The sequence below is a fragment of the Tinamus guttatus genome, unplaced genomic scaffold (assembly GCF_059628265.1).
Source record: "Tinamus guttatus ecotype Peru unplaced genomic scaffold, ASM5962826v1 Tinamus_guttatus_pri_ptg000710l, whole genome shotgun sequence".
Lineage (NCBI taxonomy): Eukaryota > Metazoa > Chordata > Aves > Tinamiformes > Tinamidae > Tinamus > Tinamus guttatus.
Window position 1 is genome coordinate 4,625,153 of NW_028289244.1, and position 17,639 is coordinate 4,642,791.

Below are 17,639 nucleotides of genomic sequence, written 5' to 3' on the forward strand. Positions count from 1 at the left end.
GCCATCCTACTGCTCCCTCTCCATCCGGGCATGAGCGTGGATGGACACCGGGCCTGGCCCCAACGCTCCAGTCTTGTAGCGGGATGTGGCTGATCTCCACTAACCAACACGACGGTTTGCGTCTCCCGCAAACCTCATGGTGTGAGGAGATGTCTCAAGAGCTCTGGAGCACACCGAGTCCCTCCTCCATCACCTGAGGCGATGCTTTATCTCCTTGGCTCTCCGAGCAGAGCCAGCTTTCCTGAGCATGTTACCACGGGCATGAGGAATGTCTGAGGAGGAGGAAGGTTGGCCACGGCAGCACAAACATCCCTACGTGCCCCAAATTGTGCCCGCACGGGCAGCGCGTTACTATAACGAAAAAGGCATGCGGGAACCCCACTGCACTGGGGTTTCTTGAGGTGGCTTTCCAGTAGATCTGGTGGGATATTAAGATAAACAGAGCGGGATGGATGGGACGTGCGAGAGAAAGCTGGATCCCGTGTTTCCCCCTAAGCCTTTTCCTAGCCTGGTTCTCTCATTGCACCGCTGCGGGTCTCCTCTGCATCACCAGTGACTGGTCCCTTTTCTCCAGCCATCCTCGCTCTGTCCTGCCCTGCTTCTGCCCCTCAAATGGCTGCTGGAGATGCACTATCACGCATGGAGCAACGTGCTCCCGAGCCCCGGTGTGGCTGCCCAGGACATGCTCTGTGTGACCCCAGAGGTTTGGCCATCATGGCTCTCCCTGCTGATTTGGCTCCTTTTCTCGAAGCAGCCTCCCAAAATCCCTCCCTGCCAGGCAGAGGGGAGGCAGGGACTGAGCAACCCTCTCCGTGCAGAGCAGGGGAATAGCCGGCGGGGGGGCGATGGGGAGGGTATCTTGCTCTGCACCCCTCCGTGTTCCCAGCCCAGCCTTGTCAGCACCAGCGGCGTTTTGCAGCAAGGCCCCCCATGCACGATCCCCCTGCACCAGCGCACACGGGTGAGGCTTTCCCGCTCCGTTCCAGTCGCCTCTTACCCACCTGCCCTGCGGCAGTAATAAATAACCACCCTGGGGTCAGGCGCGGGGGAACCCGCGGTCGGCAGCAGCCCGGGGACGTACGGGAAGTCCACGTGACGGAGGCGAAGCCGGGCCAGCTTCCCACGTACCGGGCTGAAGTTCCCATGCGGAGCAACTCCCCTTCCTCGCGGGCCGGGCCAAGCATCCCGCCTCGGGTCGGAGCGAAGCGCGAGCGTCACGCGAGGACCGGGGGAGCTGGCAGGACACCAGGCTGCGGAATGACTGGCAGGCTCCTGCCGTCACGGAGATGAAATGCCAGGTGTTTGCTCTCCAACCCGACAGGCAGCGTGAGCTCCGAACCGCGGTGGGAATTTGCACCGAAACGGGAGCAGGATCTGCCTGAGGGCCCGTGCCATGGGGTGCTGCGAGGGCAGCACTGGGAGCAGCCTGCGTTCCCCGTGGATCTGGCGGGGGGATGCAGGCTCTGCGCTAATGGGCTCTGTGGGCAAGGTGGAAGCTGACTGAGATGCAACTGCAGTGGAATGAGTAAAGGAATAACAAGGAATGGTTGAATTAATAACAATAATAGAAAGCAGGAAATCCTAGAAAAAAAAACTATGCACTTGCACAAGGTGCAAAGGAAGCAGGTCTTGTCTGCAGCTTTTATGGGGTTCATTAGAGATGGTCCCTGTCCTGCTCCCCAGTGCCAGTCAGTGCTTGAGGCACCTGCCATCCCAGAAGGGGTTAATCACAGGGGCTCTGCTCCCCGGCACAGAATCAGCCCCGCTGTGCCCTGTCCCTCAGGAAAGTCTGCAGAGAGGAGCTGGCACCTCTGTCCCACCTACATCCCACAGCCCTGGTGCCCTGTCCCTCCTGGGCACTGTGTCTGGTGAAGGCCACAGACCAGGCAAAGGGGAGGGCAGTGGCAGGAGCTCAAGGCGGGAAGATGGATAAGAGGAGGATGATTTCTGTCAACCTAGGCCTGCAACCCCCCCAGCAGATGCCAGTCCTGTTTATACACACACACATCCCTATGAGAGACCTTCCCTGATGAGAGCAGACGATGCCAACAGCGAGACACTACCTTGAGGTCTCCATCCATCGATCTTGGCACTCAAATGCCACCAAATCAAGTGAATCTGTGCTGTCATGGTTGTGTGAAGACGTTCCCAAGGCATCAGCCTTTGCCTTGCTTCAGATGGGGCAGGCTGTCCTCTTTTGGGATGAACAAGGGATCAGCGACTATAGGAACTCAGCCAAGACTCAGAAAACCTAAAGGGAATCATCACTACTGGGCATCTTGCCGCTGATGTCCAACCCCAAAACCGTAACGGGTCGGTACGTCAGCTCCAACTGAGACACCCATGGGAAAGTCAACACAGGGAGGACGGAAGCCGTGGTCGTGTGCCACTGAGAAAACCCATATGAGGGTGGAGAAAAGGGCAGCAAGGACTGTTAGAAAGGCTTTTTCCTTAGGACCTGCCTCAGGAATTCCCCAAGCCGCCTGGGCAGCCCCGCAGGCTCTGCCCTGGCGGAGCCCTGAGCTCCCTGAGCCCCAGGGCAGACTACGGCACAGCAGCCGCTCTGGACCCAGAGCCACACGATTCCAGCCCAAAAGGCTGCTCCAACCTCGGTGCGTGCACCCTGCAGTGCTGTCTTGCCTCCCATAGACTTTAATTAACTGCTCCTCCCCAGCAAAGTGCAATAATCTCATAACGCTCTGCACTGACGGGGAACGGGGCAGAGAAAATCAAGGGCCCTTTGGGCTACTTTAGCGTTTGGCCTTTCGATCCTGTGGCCTCATCAAGCAGACAGAAGCAGACGAGCGTGAAAGCAGCAGCTGCTTTTGACCGCTGCGTTCACGGGTTTGAACCACATCCCCACGGTGGAACCACATCCCAGCACGAGGGGAATGCTGGAACAGCGAGTGTCTGCCCACACGGTGCCTTCCCAGCCACCTATCCCCGCTGTGCTGTGGAGCAAAGTCGTGTTCGTGCCCTTCAGGTACCTCCTCGGTGCCTCCGGACAGGGATTTCAATCAGAGCACTGCACAAGCAGCTGCCTGGGAGCAGGGGAGCGCGGCCAGCCCTGGTGCCCGCACGGCGCTGCCGGAGCCAAGCCCGGGATGCGACGTCCCGGCTGTCCACCGACGTGGAGCGGAGCCGCTGCCGGGCTGGATGCCCTGCCGAGCTGCGATCCCTGCTCCCGCACACGGAGGAGGCAGCAGCAGAGCACGGAGAGCCCCTTGCTGCCCTTGGCCTGCGCAGAGATGGCCCGCGGTGCCATGCCCTCCCTCCGGCCCGCGCCGGACACACGGATGTCCCTGCGTTTCTCCAGCGGCAGCGCTGCCCAGGCCCCGGAGCTCGCACGAGGCCCTGCAGCATCGCGGAGCCGCGCGCGGGCTCCGGCGGCGAGCGCCAGCCCGGGGGGTCCCTGCGCCTGCCCTCCCTCCCTGCGGCAGGAAGCACTATCTCATCGTGGCCCTGCCTTGCTCCAGCCTGGTTTCCTGCTCCATCCTGCCAGGTTTACCCTGCTTTTTCCTCCTCCCCTCCCCCTGTCCCAGGGCCGTCGGGCCATGTTTGCATTTCTGTCTCCTGCTGTCTTTCCTCTCCCTCCCCCCCGGGCCGCTCGCTCCCTGCTCCATCCTCCCCGAGAGGCTACGTCCTGAGCCAAAGTTAGCCTCGGTCAGGTAGCCGCATGTCCGGCCGGGAGCAGCGGGTCAGCCGGGGCCACCCTGCAGACCTCCTCCAGGATCTGTGCTGTCAGCAGCCTCCGCGGGCCCCGGGGGAGCCGCTCTCCGCGGGATGCTCCCCGCATCTGGGAGCGCTTCCCGCCGGCCGCGCGCCGCCGGGCCCGGCCTTTCTGCTCTAGGCAAGGGCCTGGCCAGGCGCCGCTTTGTTCGCGCCCCGATTCCCTGGATCACCGGGGGTTTGCTGGCCGCCCGCTCCCGCCCGGAGAATCCTTTTCCTGCCTTTGAGATGGAGGGTGCTCCAGCCATCTGTGCGCTTTTTTCCTTGTAGAAACTAACAAGCCGAGGATTGCTTCCTCCATGGACATTTCGGAGGGCAGCTCCGGCTCAGCGGGACGCTCAGGCAGCGCAGGGGGAGCCCAGCGCCTTCGGACAGGAACAAGATCTATTTTCTTCACTCCTCAAGGGCCAGAAATCCTCAAGTCTGCCAAGTACCTGCAGCAGTTCCCAACCTGCCGGTGCTGCCGCTCCGTGGGAGCCCAGCACAGAGCTCCCCGGTGCAGCACACACGGCCACCAGCAGCCCCTATTAACTGCACGGCTAAACCCTTGCAAAACTCAATTAAAGTTATCCTCCCACATCTTAGAACTGTCAGGGTGCTCCTCTGCCTCCTTTAATTTACTCCTTTCATAATCTTACCCTGCTTATACTTTCTGCCCCCGCAGGATGTGATTAACGTGGTGTATAAAGAGCCAAGGGATCAGATGGCTTTAAGGGAATGGTAATAGAAATTAGCAGCGATCATCATACCTCTAACCTGAAGGGATGCAAGGGACAGTCCACAGTTCATGTGAGACAAGTGTTTGTCCAAATCTGATACCTGCAGACAGGTATCACCAACCTCTGACTGCACAGGAGTTGTGTGAACATTGCAGGATACAGAGCTCAGCCTTGGCCATTACCCATCCAGGGATAATCCTAGGGACTCCACTAGGCTGACATACATATGCCAGCATGGATACAACCCTGCAGGATACTAAGGAAGCATCGTTGCCCCAGGCCGGAGAAGACTGGGAGAGGGATGGACAGGACTCAGGAACAGGGTTTTCTTCCATGGGCCTGTTGGAGGTGACGAGGCAAGAGTGAGCTGGGTGTGCAAAGAGCTTGAGAGTGAAGAACACGACAAAGCAGATATAAGAGAATGGACTTGGTGAGGAAGCGAGACTGAGCAGTAGAAGTGAAGCAAGGAAACACTGCTGCTTAGTGAAAGTGGGGGGAAAATAGCCCTAACTTTAGATATTGGACCAAGCTCTGCACAGGCTGCATCTGTCCAGGAAGAGCTGGAGTCCTCTGTGAACACCAGCTCACCAGTGCTGGGAGTGGGGCTGATATCTCCGCTCTGTCCTCCCCTCCGTTGCTATCACTGCGCTATCGTGTAGGTCCGGGATGTGCCATCATTTCCAATAGCACTTGCCATGCTGGTTTCTCCTCCCCTGGGCCTCCAGACATAGCGAATGAAATAAAGACTATCACAAAGTGGAGGAAAGACCAATAAACTGGAATTCTTCAAATGCTGATGAGAGATGATAGCCTATAAAATCGCAAAGGGCGAACCGCAAAAGGGAATTATTATTCACTGCTTCTTACCCTCACAATGTTCCCGATGAAGTTATGAGGTAGCTGACAACATACATTTCCTTGGCATCTCCACTAAACTGTGGTGTCAACACTGTGGGGTGCAGAAAAAGACAAAAGTAGTGAGAGTTTCCTAAAGGGATGGGATGAGCTCCTGGAGGGCAAGTCCACCAGCAGCTACTGCACACAGCGATGCAGGTGACGCATACAGACCTAAAGCCCCCAAAACACCCACTGCCAAAAGAGAGACGGTGCACCCGGGCAGGGGCCCTCTGTGCCTGTCTGTACCCCGTCCTCCTCCCAGAGTCCCCAAGTGCCCACCCGGAGGCAGGACACTGTCTAACCCTGCGCTGGAAACAAAATCCAGGGCAGGAATTTCCAGCTGGTAGCTCCGGGGCCCCTCTGCATGGATGCAAAGGCAGAGAAAGCCTGAGATGCAGCGGAGAGGAGATCAAAGCATCTGCACATCGCATGTTTGGCATCAACAGCTTCAGCCCACTGACAACCTGGTTCACAGAGTTCTTCTCAGACTCCTTTTGAGGCGAATGGCAGGTTTGCCAGAGGGCACTGAGGTCAAGCTAAGCAAGGCCTTGGCATCCAACCTGGTGGGAGACGAAGAGGCAGAGCCCACCAGCCTCCCGCTTGGCTGCCCATGTTGTCCCCCTTTCCCGGGGCCTGGGAGCCCTGCAGCCCAACCGCAAGGCTCTGTGCCAAGCGGAAAGACCCGTTCCTATGTGCTGGAGGCATCCAGATATCTGCTGCTTAGCTGTAAGTTAAAATCAACGCCAAGCCCTCAAAGCAACAGCGGCAGTTGGCAATGCCTGCTCCCCTGCGCAGCACGGCCCATCCTCAGGCTGATCTCCAACTGCTGGGTGTGAGGGGAGCTGATCAACAGGGTAAGTGGAGAAAACAGCCTTGCAATGAGATGGTTATCATGGCCACGGGAAAGCTGGACCCAGCTCTGCATCTGCTCCAGGCTCCCTGAGAGCCTCCTTGAGCCTCCATCCCCTGCTGAGCCATGCAGGGTAGACAGCAGCAGCTGGGCACCTTGGGGTGAAGACTTGGGGAAAAAACCCAAAACAACTCAAGCAAGAAAGGAGGGATCCTTACTGATTACAACAAAAGATAACCAGGAACAAAGAAGAGCTACATTAGGCGAGGAAGGGGCCAAAGAATAGGATGTGCAAGCAAAGAATGGGGGGAATTTTAACTCCCCAGTCAGCAAAGCAGGGTTTTCAGGCATCACGTATGACCTGAAAATAAAAACCTAAAGGGAAGCGTGGTCAGAAGCATGAGAGGGAACTGCTGCCTGGGGAGCTGGAGCAGCCGGGCCCTCCTCCCGGCCCCGCTCCTCGCATGCCCGCGCGCACGTGCGCGTCTCCCATCTGCACGACCTCCTCTGCTGACGGCGGCAGCGGCAAGGGGAGGCAGGAAGATCACAGGCACTCGCTCTTCAAAGCCCGGTTAGTCATCAGATGTAGCGGCGGAGGAAGGAAACCTCAGGTAAGAGGTCAGGCCAGCACGAGCGGAGCGGGCGGCTGGAAGGGCTCTAAGAGCTCGCGGCGGATCTGAGAGCCCTCCTGGCACCTGCGCAAGCGGGACGGGCGGCACGGCTCCCCGGGGCCAGCACGGCTACGGCAGCGTAGGCGCCGGTAGGAGATTTCAGCCCTCTTGGAAAACACAGCGCCGCTTGGCTCTTTGCCATCCTTAAAAGCAGTTGGAGCCGGCCAAGCCTGGAGCTTTCACTCATGTGGTTAATAAACATTTTAGTGGCTCTCTGCGGGATCCCCGCGAGGAACGCGCTCCAGATAGGAGCGCGGCCAGGCTCTCCTCCCACGCTGGGCAGCACGAGCTGCTCCTCGTCCCGTCCTGCCTGCTCCCCACCGGGCAAAGAGGCTCCGAGACGGAGCCGCGCGGCCCCGGGCGCCGAGGCCAAGCTGCGGGCGCCGTTTCTCTTGGCACCGAGCGGGGAGTGCGGGCCAGACCCGCTGCATTCAGAGATGATCATCAGCTCCAAGAGCCAAAGAGCATGGTTGGGGCATTGCAGCATTTGAGATTAGCTGGCGGTGCAACATCTGCATGGATCTCTCTCCCCACCTCCTCATAACACCCCTTGTGCAGATAGGAAACTCATTTATTTCTCTTCCACGCAACACTGAGCTGGAAATGTCACACTTTGTATATCACAACAGGATTCCCACCGCGAAACATCCAGCCTAAGCTCTAACATTGGACTTCAGGGCTACTAGGAGGCCAGCAAGATAAAACCCCTTATACCTTTTTTTTTTAAGAGTTTGTAAGGGGGTTGCAGAGTCTGATAAACACCCAGCAACTTTCCTATAAATCCTCAGCAGCCGACTGTTGTTTTCCCGTTCCAAGGTGCTTCCCTTGCGGCGCAGCTCGGCCGGGAGCACGCAAGCAGGCGCAAGGGAAGGAAGCGCTCACGTACGCTCCCGCCTCGCGCCGCGGGAGCACGGAGCAGCAGGGGGGAAGCCGCGCTACGGAGACGACGCGCTGCGGGATTCGGCACCGCAGGGAGAGCGACTGCGGCGTGGCGAGCTCGGCACGCGCCGATGCAGCCAGCCCTGCCTGGCCAGAGTGAAGCGCGGGATATAAATGCGGTTTGCAGGCGGGGTGCCAGCCCAAAACGGTGGCCAAGGAGCCCTGGGGTGCCATGGGGGGTGAGAGGGGAGAGGATCTGCAAGATCCATGGGGCAGGACGGGGAGGCTGCGGCTGGGGGACAATCCTCAGGACACGCTGCGTTTTGCATGATTTGTGTCTCCACACCACGGATCCGAGCGGCACCACGGTGTCCGCAGGGAGAAATGCGGGTGGCAGCAGGGGAAATGCTCCCTGCAGAGAAGTCCCCCTGCTGCATCAGGCTCGAGGGACAAAAAGGCAGCGGTCTGAGTGCTGTCCCGCTTCCTCAGCCATCCCTTTTGGCTACAGCAAGACCCTTCGTACTCAAAGCTGCAGGCCGCTGCCACCGGCGGTGACCACACAGGCTTCCCAAGTTCAGATGGGGCCCTGTTTATTTTCTTATTTATTTTAAATCTACCATTGTCCTAGGAGGTGTTTTTCTTTCAGCAAAGGTTACAGCAGGGCCAGTGCCGCGTGGAGCCCCCTGCCCTCCATCGCAGCTGAAACCCCCGAGCGGGAGCCGACTCCGGCCAACGCCGCTTATCTGCAGCGAGGTCAGGCTTGCGTTTCCACCCCTGGATGAAAGATAGATGCCGGTGCTCCCCCTCTCCCACAACACGGTCTTCGAAATGCCACCCAGGTCCTGTTATTGCTAAGAGGCTGGAGAGGCAGGGATTAACTGCCTCCGGAAGCATTAGGCTTTATTAGTTTAAGCAGCTACGAGTGAGGAGGGGCGATAAATACCATGAAACGCAGGGCCTCATCCTGCCACCGCGCACCGCGGTGCTGGGCATCGCGCTGCGGTGTTCGGTGTCACTGAGCAGATTCCTCTGCCTTCCTCAGCCTGGGAGGTCCAGGTGCCATCAAACCCCGTCCTCACGTGTCTGAACTGCCCCGGGGTGAACGCGGGAGCTGGAGGTGGGTTGGTCTGTCTGGAGGGACGGTGTGTGCCAGGCGTGCACCACCCCGGCGAGCAGCGCACGCATGAGAGCTGTCTGCAATAACGGCTTTTGCTGAATGGCAGTGGGAAAAACAAACACCTATCCACAGCCTCTGACTTGGAGGGGACTCGGGACACTGCCACACTGCTGAGACATGGGGAGGAAGGACCTTGTCCCAGCACCGCAGCCCAGCACGCTGCTAAATCCTATGTTCCAGCCAGAGCCACCCTGGCAGATTAGCAGTGATCAGTCACAGGTTCACACTACATCACCTAAATTGCTTTATAAACACCTTGCTGGACAAACCCATGTGTAGATGGGCCATTCGTCTCCTCCAGGCCTTGTCCCAGCACCAGGGCCCTGCGCTGCTGGCCCAGTGGCTCTGTGGCCTTTGTGGTGTGAATGTCCCGAGAAGGGACAACGAAGCTTGCATCAAACTTGCCCTTGCTGGGGACTGCGATCAGGCGAGGCCAACACACACATGCAGGAGGGATTTTGGTGGGTGCCCCGTGCCCTCACATCCATCGGACGTGATTTTGCTCATGGCCACCGCTCTGAGCTGTTATTTCCCATTGTCAAGTATAAAACACACTCAGTGTCCAACCTTCCTGCCTTGGTAAATATCAAGATTTATGTTGTCCGTGGAAACTATTGACTCTGCCCTCACTTTTGTCAGTAGTTATATTTTTAAGCTATCACACTCGTCCACCTCGGCAGGAGCCCAGGTTGCAGGAGTGGAGAGAATGAGTGTTGCCTTCCCAAAAGGAAGGCAACAACAACCCAGGCCAGAGGAGCGCCCTTGGGAGCTCGCAGAGCCCCAGAAACTCCTGCCTGATGCAATTGCCCAGGGACCGAAACCTGCAGCCCTTTTTCTCGCTTTCCTCAGACCAGGCTCCACTGAAATCAATGAGGCATCTGCCTAAATAAAACTGAAGGACTCCAGGATTTGGTCCAGCAATAAAAACTTCCTTCCTTTGTCTGCTCCTCGCTCCACATGATACCGGTACCTCCTGTCCACGTCTCCCAGGACCGGGGCCATCGCTTCTTTTGGTTCTTGCAGCTCCGATTTCGGCTCACCCCGTGCCCGGCTGCTGCGGAGGAGCAGGACGGATCACTGTGGACCTGCTGCCCGCACAGGGCTGGTGCTGACCCACACGGGTCTCTTCAAGGACGGGCTGGACTCGCTCTGGAAAAGCCCCTCTCTCCACCGACTGCGGAGGAAGCCGGGCCAAGGGCTGCGCGTTCAGGTGGCCAAGGTCAGGTGAGATGACTCCTACGCCAGGAAGGTGCCGCAGGAAGCCCCTCATCTCGCCGCGGTGGTGACTGTGCCTCGCTTCAGGAAGTCACCGCGTAAGCGATGCATCAACAGTCCTAAACAAATAACTTGTGCTAGGAATTTTGCTTCCTCTCCTGCCTCAGAGCGCCCTGGGGGGATGCGAGGCCCCATGCACCAAGAGCTGACCATAGCCCCCATCTCCAGCACGGCCACCTGAGGTCCCCTGCCTTCTCCCCAGGTCACCAAATCAGTGCATACCTGCAGACTTGCAGCCCAGCCTTCCTTGGGCAGCCTCGGCAATAGCAATTCCCTCTGCAGGAATTCCCTGCAGCAAAGCAAATTCCCTGCCACCTATCAGGGAAAGCAAATACAAGTGGAGTTTGAACTTAGCTGAAGTGAGAAGCCTTTGGTGCAGTGGTATGAGGGGAATGAACAGCTTGGTGACCTAAACCTTGATCCTGCAACATGCGCATGCTTGGGCAGATGACCTGGTGGCAATAGGGGATTGCTCGGAGCACAGAACTACCCTTGCAAGATGCTCACCTCGCAAGGAGATTTATCAATACTGCTCAGCCAAAACCGATGTGCTCAGTCACGTGCCTTGGAGCACATGGCTCAAACCAGGCTGGTGCACGAGAAACCCTCTGAATGCAGAGGGCTGGCACAGCCACAGCCGCCCGTGCGTCGCGCTGGCTGCAGCACAGCACAGCTAAGGGCGCTAGCGGCCGGCCAGCGCAACGGCACCGGCTACTCGGGGCTTCCGCCTTTTTAAAACACATTAATTACCATGGAAACAATGTTCTTGATGGTACGAGAGCTGCCCTGTGGCCTCCACAGATGCAAGATAAAAATCAATGGATGCATGAAAATACATGGCTGTGTTTTGGGGCCTTCTGTGGTTTCGGGGCACATACGTGAGGGGTTTCACAGGCACATATGTGAGGATGCATCTTAGTGGCCTCCGTGCCGACCTTCTCTGGGGAGAAAGTTGGGGGCAATAAAACAGGCTGTAACGTCCCCTCTGCTGGGCTGGAGCATCCTTGGGTGGGAGCTGGGCCCTGGACGGGCCGTTTTGCCAGTACTAGTGCCCAGAGGGGGCTGTACCCTATGGGGCACAGAGGGAAGGGCCCTTCCCTCCCTATCCCAATGGAAACACAGTGCAAAGGGCAACCCCAGCAGCCCGACATCTCCCCTCCCGGAGAGCCGGAGCTGCCCCAGGCCCTGCCGTGCCGCCCACCATAAAGGGGTCCCTGAGCTGTTATCAGGCAGTGACAGTTTCCGCCATCGGATTCCTCCTGTCCGTCAGGAAAGCTAAATAAGGAACGTCGCTCAGGCGGCTGCAGGAAAAGGGGAAACGCAGGGACATCCGGCCCAGCTGCCAATTTTTCCTTTCCCATGAACCACCGCTGACCTCCGCCAGGGAGAGCCTGGACACCGCGCCTGGCACCGGCACCGCTCATCTTCGCTTAACCCTTCCCGGCGCCCGCGAGAGCCCGTGCAGGGCGGCCGGTCCCGTTGTGCGCGGTGCCGGCGGGTGGCACGTCACCGCCTCCCCGCGCGGCCACGCCGCGGGCTCCGGCACAGCCGCTTGGCCTTCGCCCAGCCAGCCCTGCCCGCGGCCAGGACAAGGTTTAACCCCTCCGTGCCTGCATGAGTGGGCACTTGCACCTGGAAGTCACCTCAGCGGGTCCCCAGGGCATCCCCCGGCTGCTGTGACTCCTCCGTGCGCCTGCTCAAGCGTCTCTTTCCAAGGTGGCTTTCTGGGCTCTGCGTTGCTTGCGCCAGCTCCGGGCTTGCTGTTGCAGGCAGGTCGAGCTCAGCACTCCTTGTCCCTTCGCTTGTGCCAGGGCTCTGCTCATTGGTGACGGGGCGAAGGACCAGGAGGGGCTGCAGCTGCTCGACTCTCCTCCATGGACCTTCCCATGGGTGTCCCCTGCCTCCAACCACACGGGTGGCCCCTTCCCAAGAGAGGGGAGCAGCAGGGACGTGGTTATTGCATGCTCAGCTGGGGAGATGGAGACCGTGACACCCATGTGAAAATCTCCTGCCTTTCCCGGCCACCCCGGGCTGTCCAGCTCTCCGTTTGGGAGTCTTTGCATGACCCCCTAAAACTAATCCTGGCTCATTAGGGTCTGACACGCATCTTGCGGCACCTCCAGGCTTGGCCCGCGGAGCCGGCGCTGGACTCCCCGGCCTGGAAGGAGGACGCAGGAACGCGGCGAGGAAAACAGCGCGCGGGGGAGGTCGCCAGGAGGAATCCAAGGCACCGGCTGAAACCCCTTTCTGCTCCCTCAGCGCTGAAACAGCAGGAGAGACTCCCTGCTCAATAGTGCGAGTGTATAAAACCTAGCGGGAGTTTCACCGCGGGCTGCAGGGGGGCAGGTTTTTCATCTCCTCGGGCTGAACTTGGGCCCAGAGCCCAAGTGATTTGCCCAAGTGAGTGGCTGAGTCGGGCTTTGGCCGCGGGGTCCTCTCCTTGTAGCTGACTTGACCACAGGCTGTCGCCGCTTCCCCTCCTTTGCGCTGGCAACGAGGCCTCGCAGATGGGCAATAATATTGTGCCGAAAGCATCGGGACTGTTTTGACCAGAGAGAAAAAGCCCCCCTGGGACCCAACTAACCCTCCCTTTTAACAACGTGAAACAAGAAACAAAGGTCTGGGATCGCCAGGGGCAATAAAACCCTGGAATTAATTTAACCAGGCACTAGATGCCAGTGCAGCTGCAGCAGTATTTCTTTTGCTAATGAGCAGCAAAAGATAACTCCAGTTCTGGCCCGAAGCAAAGGTTCAGCTTCTGTCCTGTCCCAACAGGAGATGTCACCTGCACTCTCCCGGTCTTCACAGCGGTGGCAATGGCATTGGTGGGCATGAACAAGTCCCACTAGCACGTGGGATGTCCGGTAGCTCCTTGTGCAGGTGGAGGTTTGCGGGAGCTGTGTCCGCGCTCGGGGACACGGGGAGCTGGGAGGACGTGTTGACTCGGAGAGGACGTGATGGGTCTCTGGGCTCCTCTGTGGCTCAGATGGAGGAGGAGGCTCAAAGCAGGGCCAGCATCGTCCCGCCAGCCCCCTGCACGGGGCAGCCGAGGGGCTCCCTTGGTCCGGAGTGTGAAGGCGGCCTTCAGCTTAGGTACCACCAGTGGGTTTTCAAGGAAGAAAGACATTCAAAGACAAATGCCTGGAAATCCATCCAAGGCTGAGATGTGCAACCAGAGACACCTCTGCTGCTCCACATGAGCCCGAGGGGTGGGAAAGGCAGGGAAGATGGGTGCTATCTCCAGGGCCAGCCCTGCTTCCCAAAGCTGCACAGAACAGAGGAGTCAATGTTTGCTCCATGCAGAGAAGTGTCCCGAGTGCTGCGGACTCCCCGGAGCACCAGAGCCACCTTCACCACCGGTCCTGCTGCTGTCGCGGCGCGGCCCCCTTCTCACCGCCATTCCCGTGGGATCCCGCTCTGCCTTTCCCTCCCCAGGAACTGGCCCGAGGACGCAGGGAACAGCGAGTTCCCTCCCAGGCCAGCTGGGAACACCTGCCCTTCCCACGGCCAGGACCGCGGGGCCGGGGGACGCACCGGAGCGCTCCGAGGGCCAGCAGGACCGGGGGACGCGTTGGAGCGGGATGGAGCCGTCCTGGTCTCCGCGCAGGACGTGGTGCCATGGAGGGGGGTGTCCCCTGGCAGACGTCAAATCCCACTCGGCAACAAACATCCTCGTGGCTGTTTGTGCGGGCAGGGAGCCGCTGGCTCGCGCACCCCAGGCAAATCCCAGGGTGGCGAGGGCAGCCCCTCGCCAGGAGCCCCACAACCAGTTCAGCGCTAGCGGGTGGCTGGATTAAACCAGAGTGGGGCCTGACGTGCTCCTGGGTTTGTGCGTGAAAGGCTGGTGTTGAAACGTCCCCTGTTTATTACTTGCAATAAATCAACGGCTTCAAACCCCGGCTGCAAACCCAAATGCTCGCAGGGTTTGCGGGGGCAGGTCTGCGCGCTCCACGAGGCAGGGACGCGGCCTCGGCCCGCGCCACCCGTCCCTGCCCCAGCTACGCAGGGCGCTCCTGGGCGACGGCGTTCGGAGCACGAGGAGGATGCTGAGCTCCTGTCCCGGGGCTGAGCACCGCAGGAGCCGGGGCGCCCCGAGCTGCCTCCCGGTACCGCATCCACCGCACGGGCAGCCTCCGAGCTGGAGCAGCCGGAGCCCACGGGCTCTCTCTTTGCAATGGCCCTTCAGCCTCGCGATGGGGAACAGCAAAACCCACACAGGAACCGCTGGGAGAGCAGAAGAGACCTCTCATGACGGCAAGTTCCTTCTGGGTGCACCAATCTCACACTCATGTCTCTGCTTCCAGAGAGAACAAGTGTTTGCACTCATTTGCGAAGATGTTGAACGGGAAATGGGTGCCCTGAAGAGTTTGTAGGTACTTTGTGCATTGAGAGATCGTGTCCCACACTCGAGCTCCGTGTCGCCCTTCCTTGCTGCGCTAATCAGGCAGCCCTGGAGAGCTTCAAAGCTCTGCGCAACCCTTAGCTGATTAGGCCCACACATCACGCAGCCGCACGCTGGCCAGAGCCTCCCCAAGGCAAAGCTCCCAGCACCTCTGGGAGATGAAAGAACCTGAGAAACAGCTACAAGATGCTTTACAAATTGCTAACAAAAGGGCTTTGAACAGCTGCAGCTCTTCACAAAGCCACCAGCAGCAAGTCCATTTCTACCCTGCCTCCCAGAGCTCCTCGTGAGGTCCGGCAGCCGGCGCGTCCTTCATCCCCACAGCACGAGACAAATCAGCAGCGTTTGGGGCGGCACGGGCTCTCTGTGCTCCTGTGCTGGCCGTGCCCTCTGCCCACAGCGCTCCCCATAGCCCACCTCAGTGCCCCTCGTGGCAGGGACGGGTCAGACCCACGGCCCTCCTGCCAGCTCGCTTTGACGACGGCAGAAACGCACTTTGTGACAGTGAGTCACTGAGCTGAGGTTACAGCGAATTCTATTTATGCTCCCAAAATTCATCTCCTCGCATTGGAAGCTTCTTGCGTTACTAACTTTTCTGGCAGCCTCGCTCCGATCTGGGCTGTCAATGCTTTGCTGCAGTAAGCGGGAGCTTGCCCAGCGCGAGCCGTGGGGCTGGCGCCCGTGCCCGCTCCCCAGCTCCCGCCCGGTGGCGAGTGTCCCACGTCACTCCCGCCCTGCTCGGTGCCTGCTCTCCGCTGGCAGCCGTGGCCTGGCGCCTCTCGCGATACACCCACCACCCTGCTGTTCCTGGCACCAGGATGAGCTCCCTGCTCCGGGCTCGGTGGTGCCCTGTGCACCCTGCTGCGATGGCCAGAACCCCCACGGGGGACCTTACGATATCTGGGACCTCAGAGGCTCAGTCAGGAAACCAAATACAGTCAAACACAGGCGCCCCACGGGACCCAGGCTCCTGTGCCAGCCCCAGCACCCCAAGGCTGGCTGCGAGCCCCGGGGGAGCTTTGCAGCCCTGTCTCCGCTGTGCTCCCACATCCCTCCAGACCGCGATGCAGCCAGGGGAGCCGACCCTCTGCCCAGAGGCCTTTTGCCCCAGAAGTGCTAGGGAAGGAGGAGAGTTTTTCGCAGGCACCCGGCCCGGGCACGTCTGTGCCGAGCCATCCCCGCCGCGCTCGCGGCTTCAGCACCGCGGGGACGAGAAGCAGCCGCGGGGAGCGCGGCGGAGCGTCCGCAGCCCGAGCGGCCCCGTCCCCATCCCGGGGCGGCGGCTCCGTCCTCGCTCGCCCCGATGCGCCGCGACGCGGGGACCGCGGCGGGGGAAGCGGTGCCCGTCGGAGCGCGCGGCCGCCGCGCGCACCGCCCCGTCCGGCAGCGCCGGTGCCCGCGAGCGGGCGGCGGGTGCGGGCAGCGCCCGCAGGTGCGGGCGGCGGGGCAGCAGCCGCAGCGGGCGCCGCAGCGCTCACCTGCCTCCGAGACAAAGCCGAGCCAGAGCCAGAGGGACAACGTGCAAACTCTCTTCATCTCCGGCGCGCGCTGCGGAGCGGAGCGGTGCGGAGCGGTGCGGAGCGCCCCGCGCGCGAGCTCTGCTCCCGCCGCGCCCCAGCTGCGGCGACGCGCGCGGCGGGCGGGGAGCACCGGGGCCGCTTCCTTTTCCTCCGCCCGCCGCCCTCCGCCGGGCCGCGGGGCCGGGGGGGCCGGGCCGGGGCGGCACCTGCGGGCGGTGCCGGCGCCGGGGGGGGCCGCGAAGCCCCGAGCCCCCCGCGCCGGGCCCCGGGGCCGTGTCCCCGCCGCAGCGGCACGCGGGAGCGCGGCCCCCGCACCGCGGGCTGCACCCGCCGCACCTGCGTGCGCGCCCGCGTCGCCCGGCACCTGCGTGTGCCGCTGCCTCCTCCTGCACCCCGAGACACCTGTGTGCACGTGTGTGCGTGTCCCTGTACATATGTGCACCCACGGGCGTGTCCCTGTACATATGTGCACCCATAACGATGTCCCTGTGCCTGTGTGCACGTGTGTGCGTGTCCCCGAACCTGTGTGCACCCACGGGCATGTCCCTGTACATATGTGCACCCATAACGATGTCCCTGTACCTGTGTGCACGTGTGTGCGTGTCTCCGAACCTGTGTGCACCCATAGGCATGTCCCCATACATATGTGCACCCATAACGATGTCCCTGTGACACCTGTGTGCACGTCCTCGTACCTGTGTGCCTGCATGTGCGTGTCCCCGAACCTGTGTGCACCCATAGGCATGTCCCTGTACATATGCGCACCCATAATGATGTCCCTGTGACACCTGTGTGCACACGTGTGCATGTCCCCGTACCTGTGTGCACCCACAGGCGTGTCCCTGTGCCTGTGTGCACCCATAACGATGTCCATGTGCCTGTGTGCACACATATGTGCATGTCCCCGTACCTGTGTGCACCCACAGGCATGTCCCCGTACATATGTGCACCCATAACGATGTCCATGTGCCTTTGTGCCTGCAAGTGCATGTCCTCGTACCTGTGTGCACTCGTAACGATGTCCCTGTACTGTGTGCCTGCATGTGCATGTCCCCGTACCTGTGTGCACCCATAGGCATGTCCCTGCATGCACACATGCACATGTCTCCATACCTGTGTGCATGCATGTGCATATCCCCCTACCTACGTGCACACATGTGCATGTCCCCATACTTGTGTACACATGTCTGCATGTCCCTGCACTTGTGTGCCTGTGTGTGCATGTCCCCGTACCTACACGCGTGCATGTGCATGTCCCGGTACCGATGTGCACACATGTGTGTCCCCATACGTGTGTGCATACATGTGTGTGTCCCCATACGTGTGTGCATGCATGTGCAAGTCCCTATGTGCCTGCATGTGCATCCTCCTCCTGCATGTGTGCGTGTCCACCCCGCAGCACCTGAGTGCATGGCTATGCACCTCCCTGTGCCACTGTGCGTGTGTGCGCATCCCCTCGCATCTGTGTGCGCGGGTGCCCCACATCTGCATTGCAAGCGTGTGCATCGCCCTGCGCCTGT

The 17,639-nt window shown here is 60.3% G+C and overlaps 1 protein-coding gene across 2 annotated transcripts in view; it reads right to left on the bottom strand.

The window, feature by feature from the left end:
- FLT4 (fms related receptor tyrosine kinase 4) overlaps positions 1-16,208 on the bottom strand; it is a 51,023-nt gene extending 34,815 nt beyond the window's left edge. For both annotated transcript variants that reach the window (XM_088536820.1, XM_088536819.1), the window contains exon 1: positions 16,078-16,208. In XM_088536820.1, coding sequence (XP_088392946.1) covers positions 16,078-16,135 — 58 coding nt within the window. In that variant the 5' untranslated portion in view covers positions 16,136-16,208. The remainder of the gene's footprint in view (positions 1-16,077) is intronic.
- Positions 16,209-17,639: the final 1,431 nt, after the last annotated feature.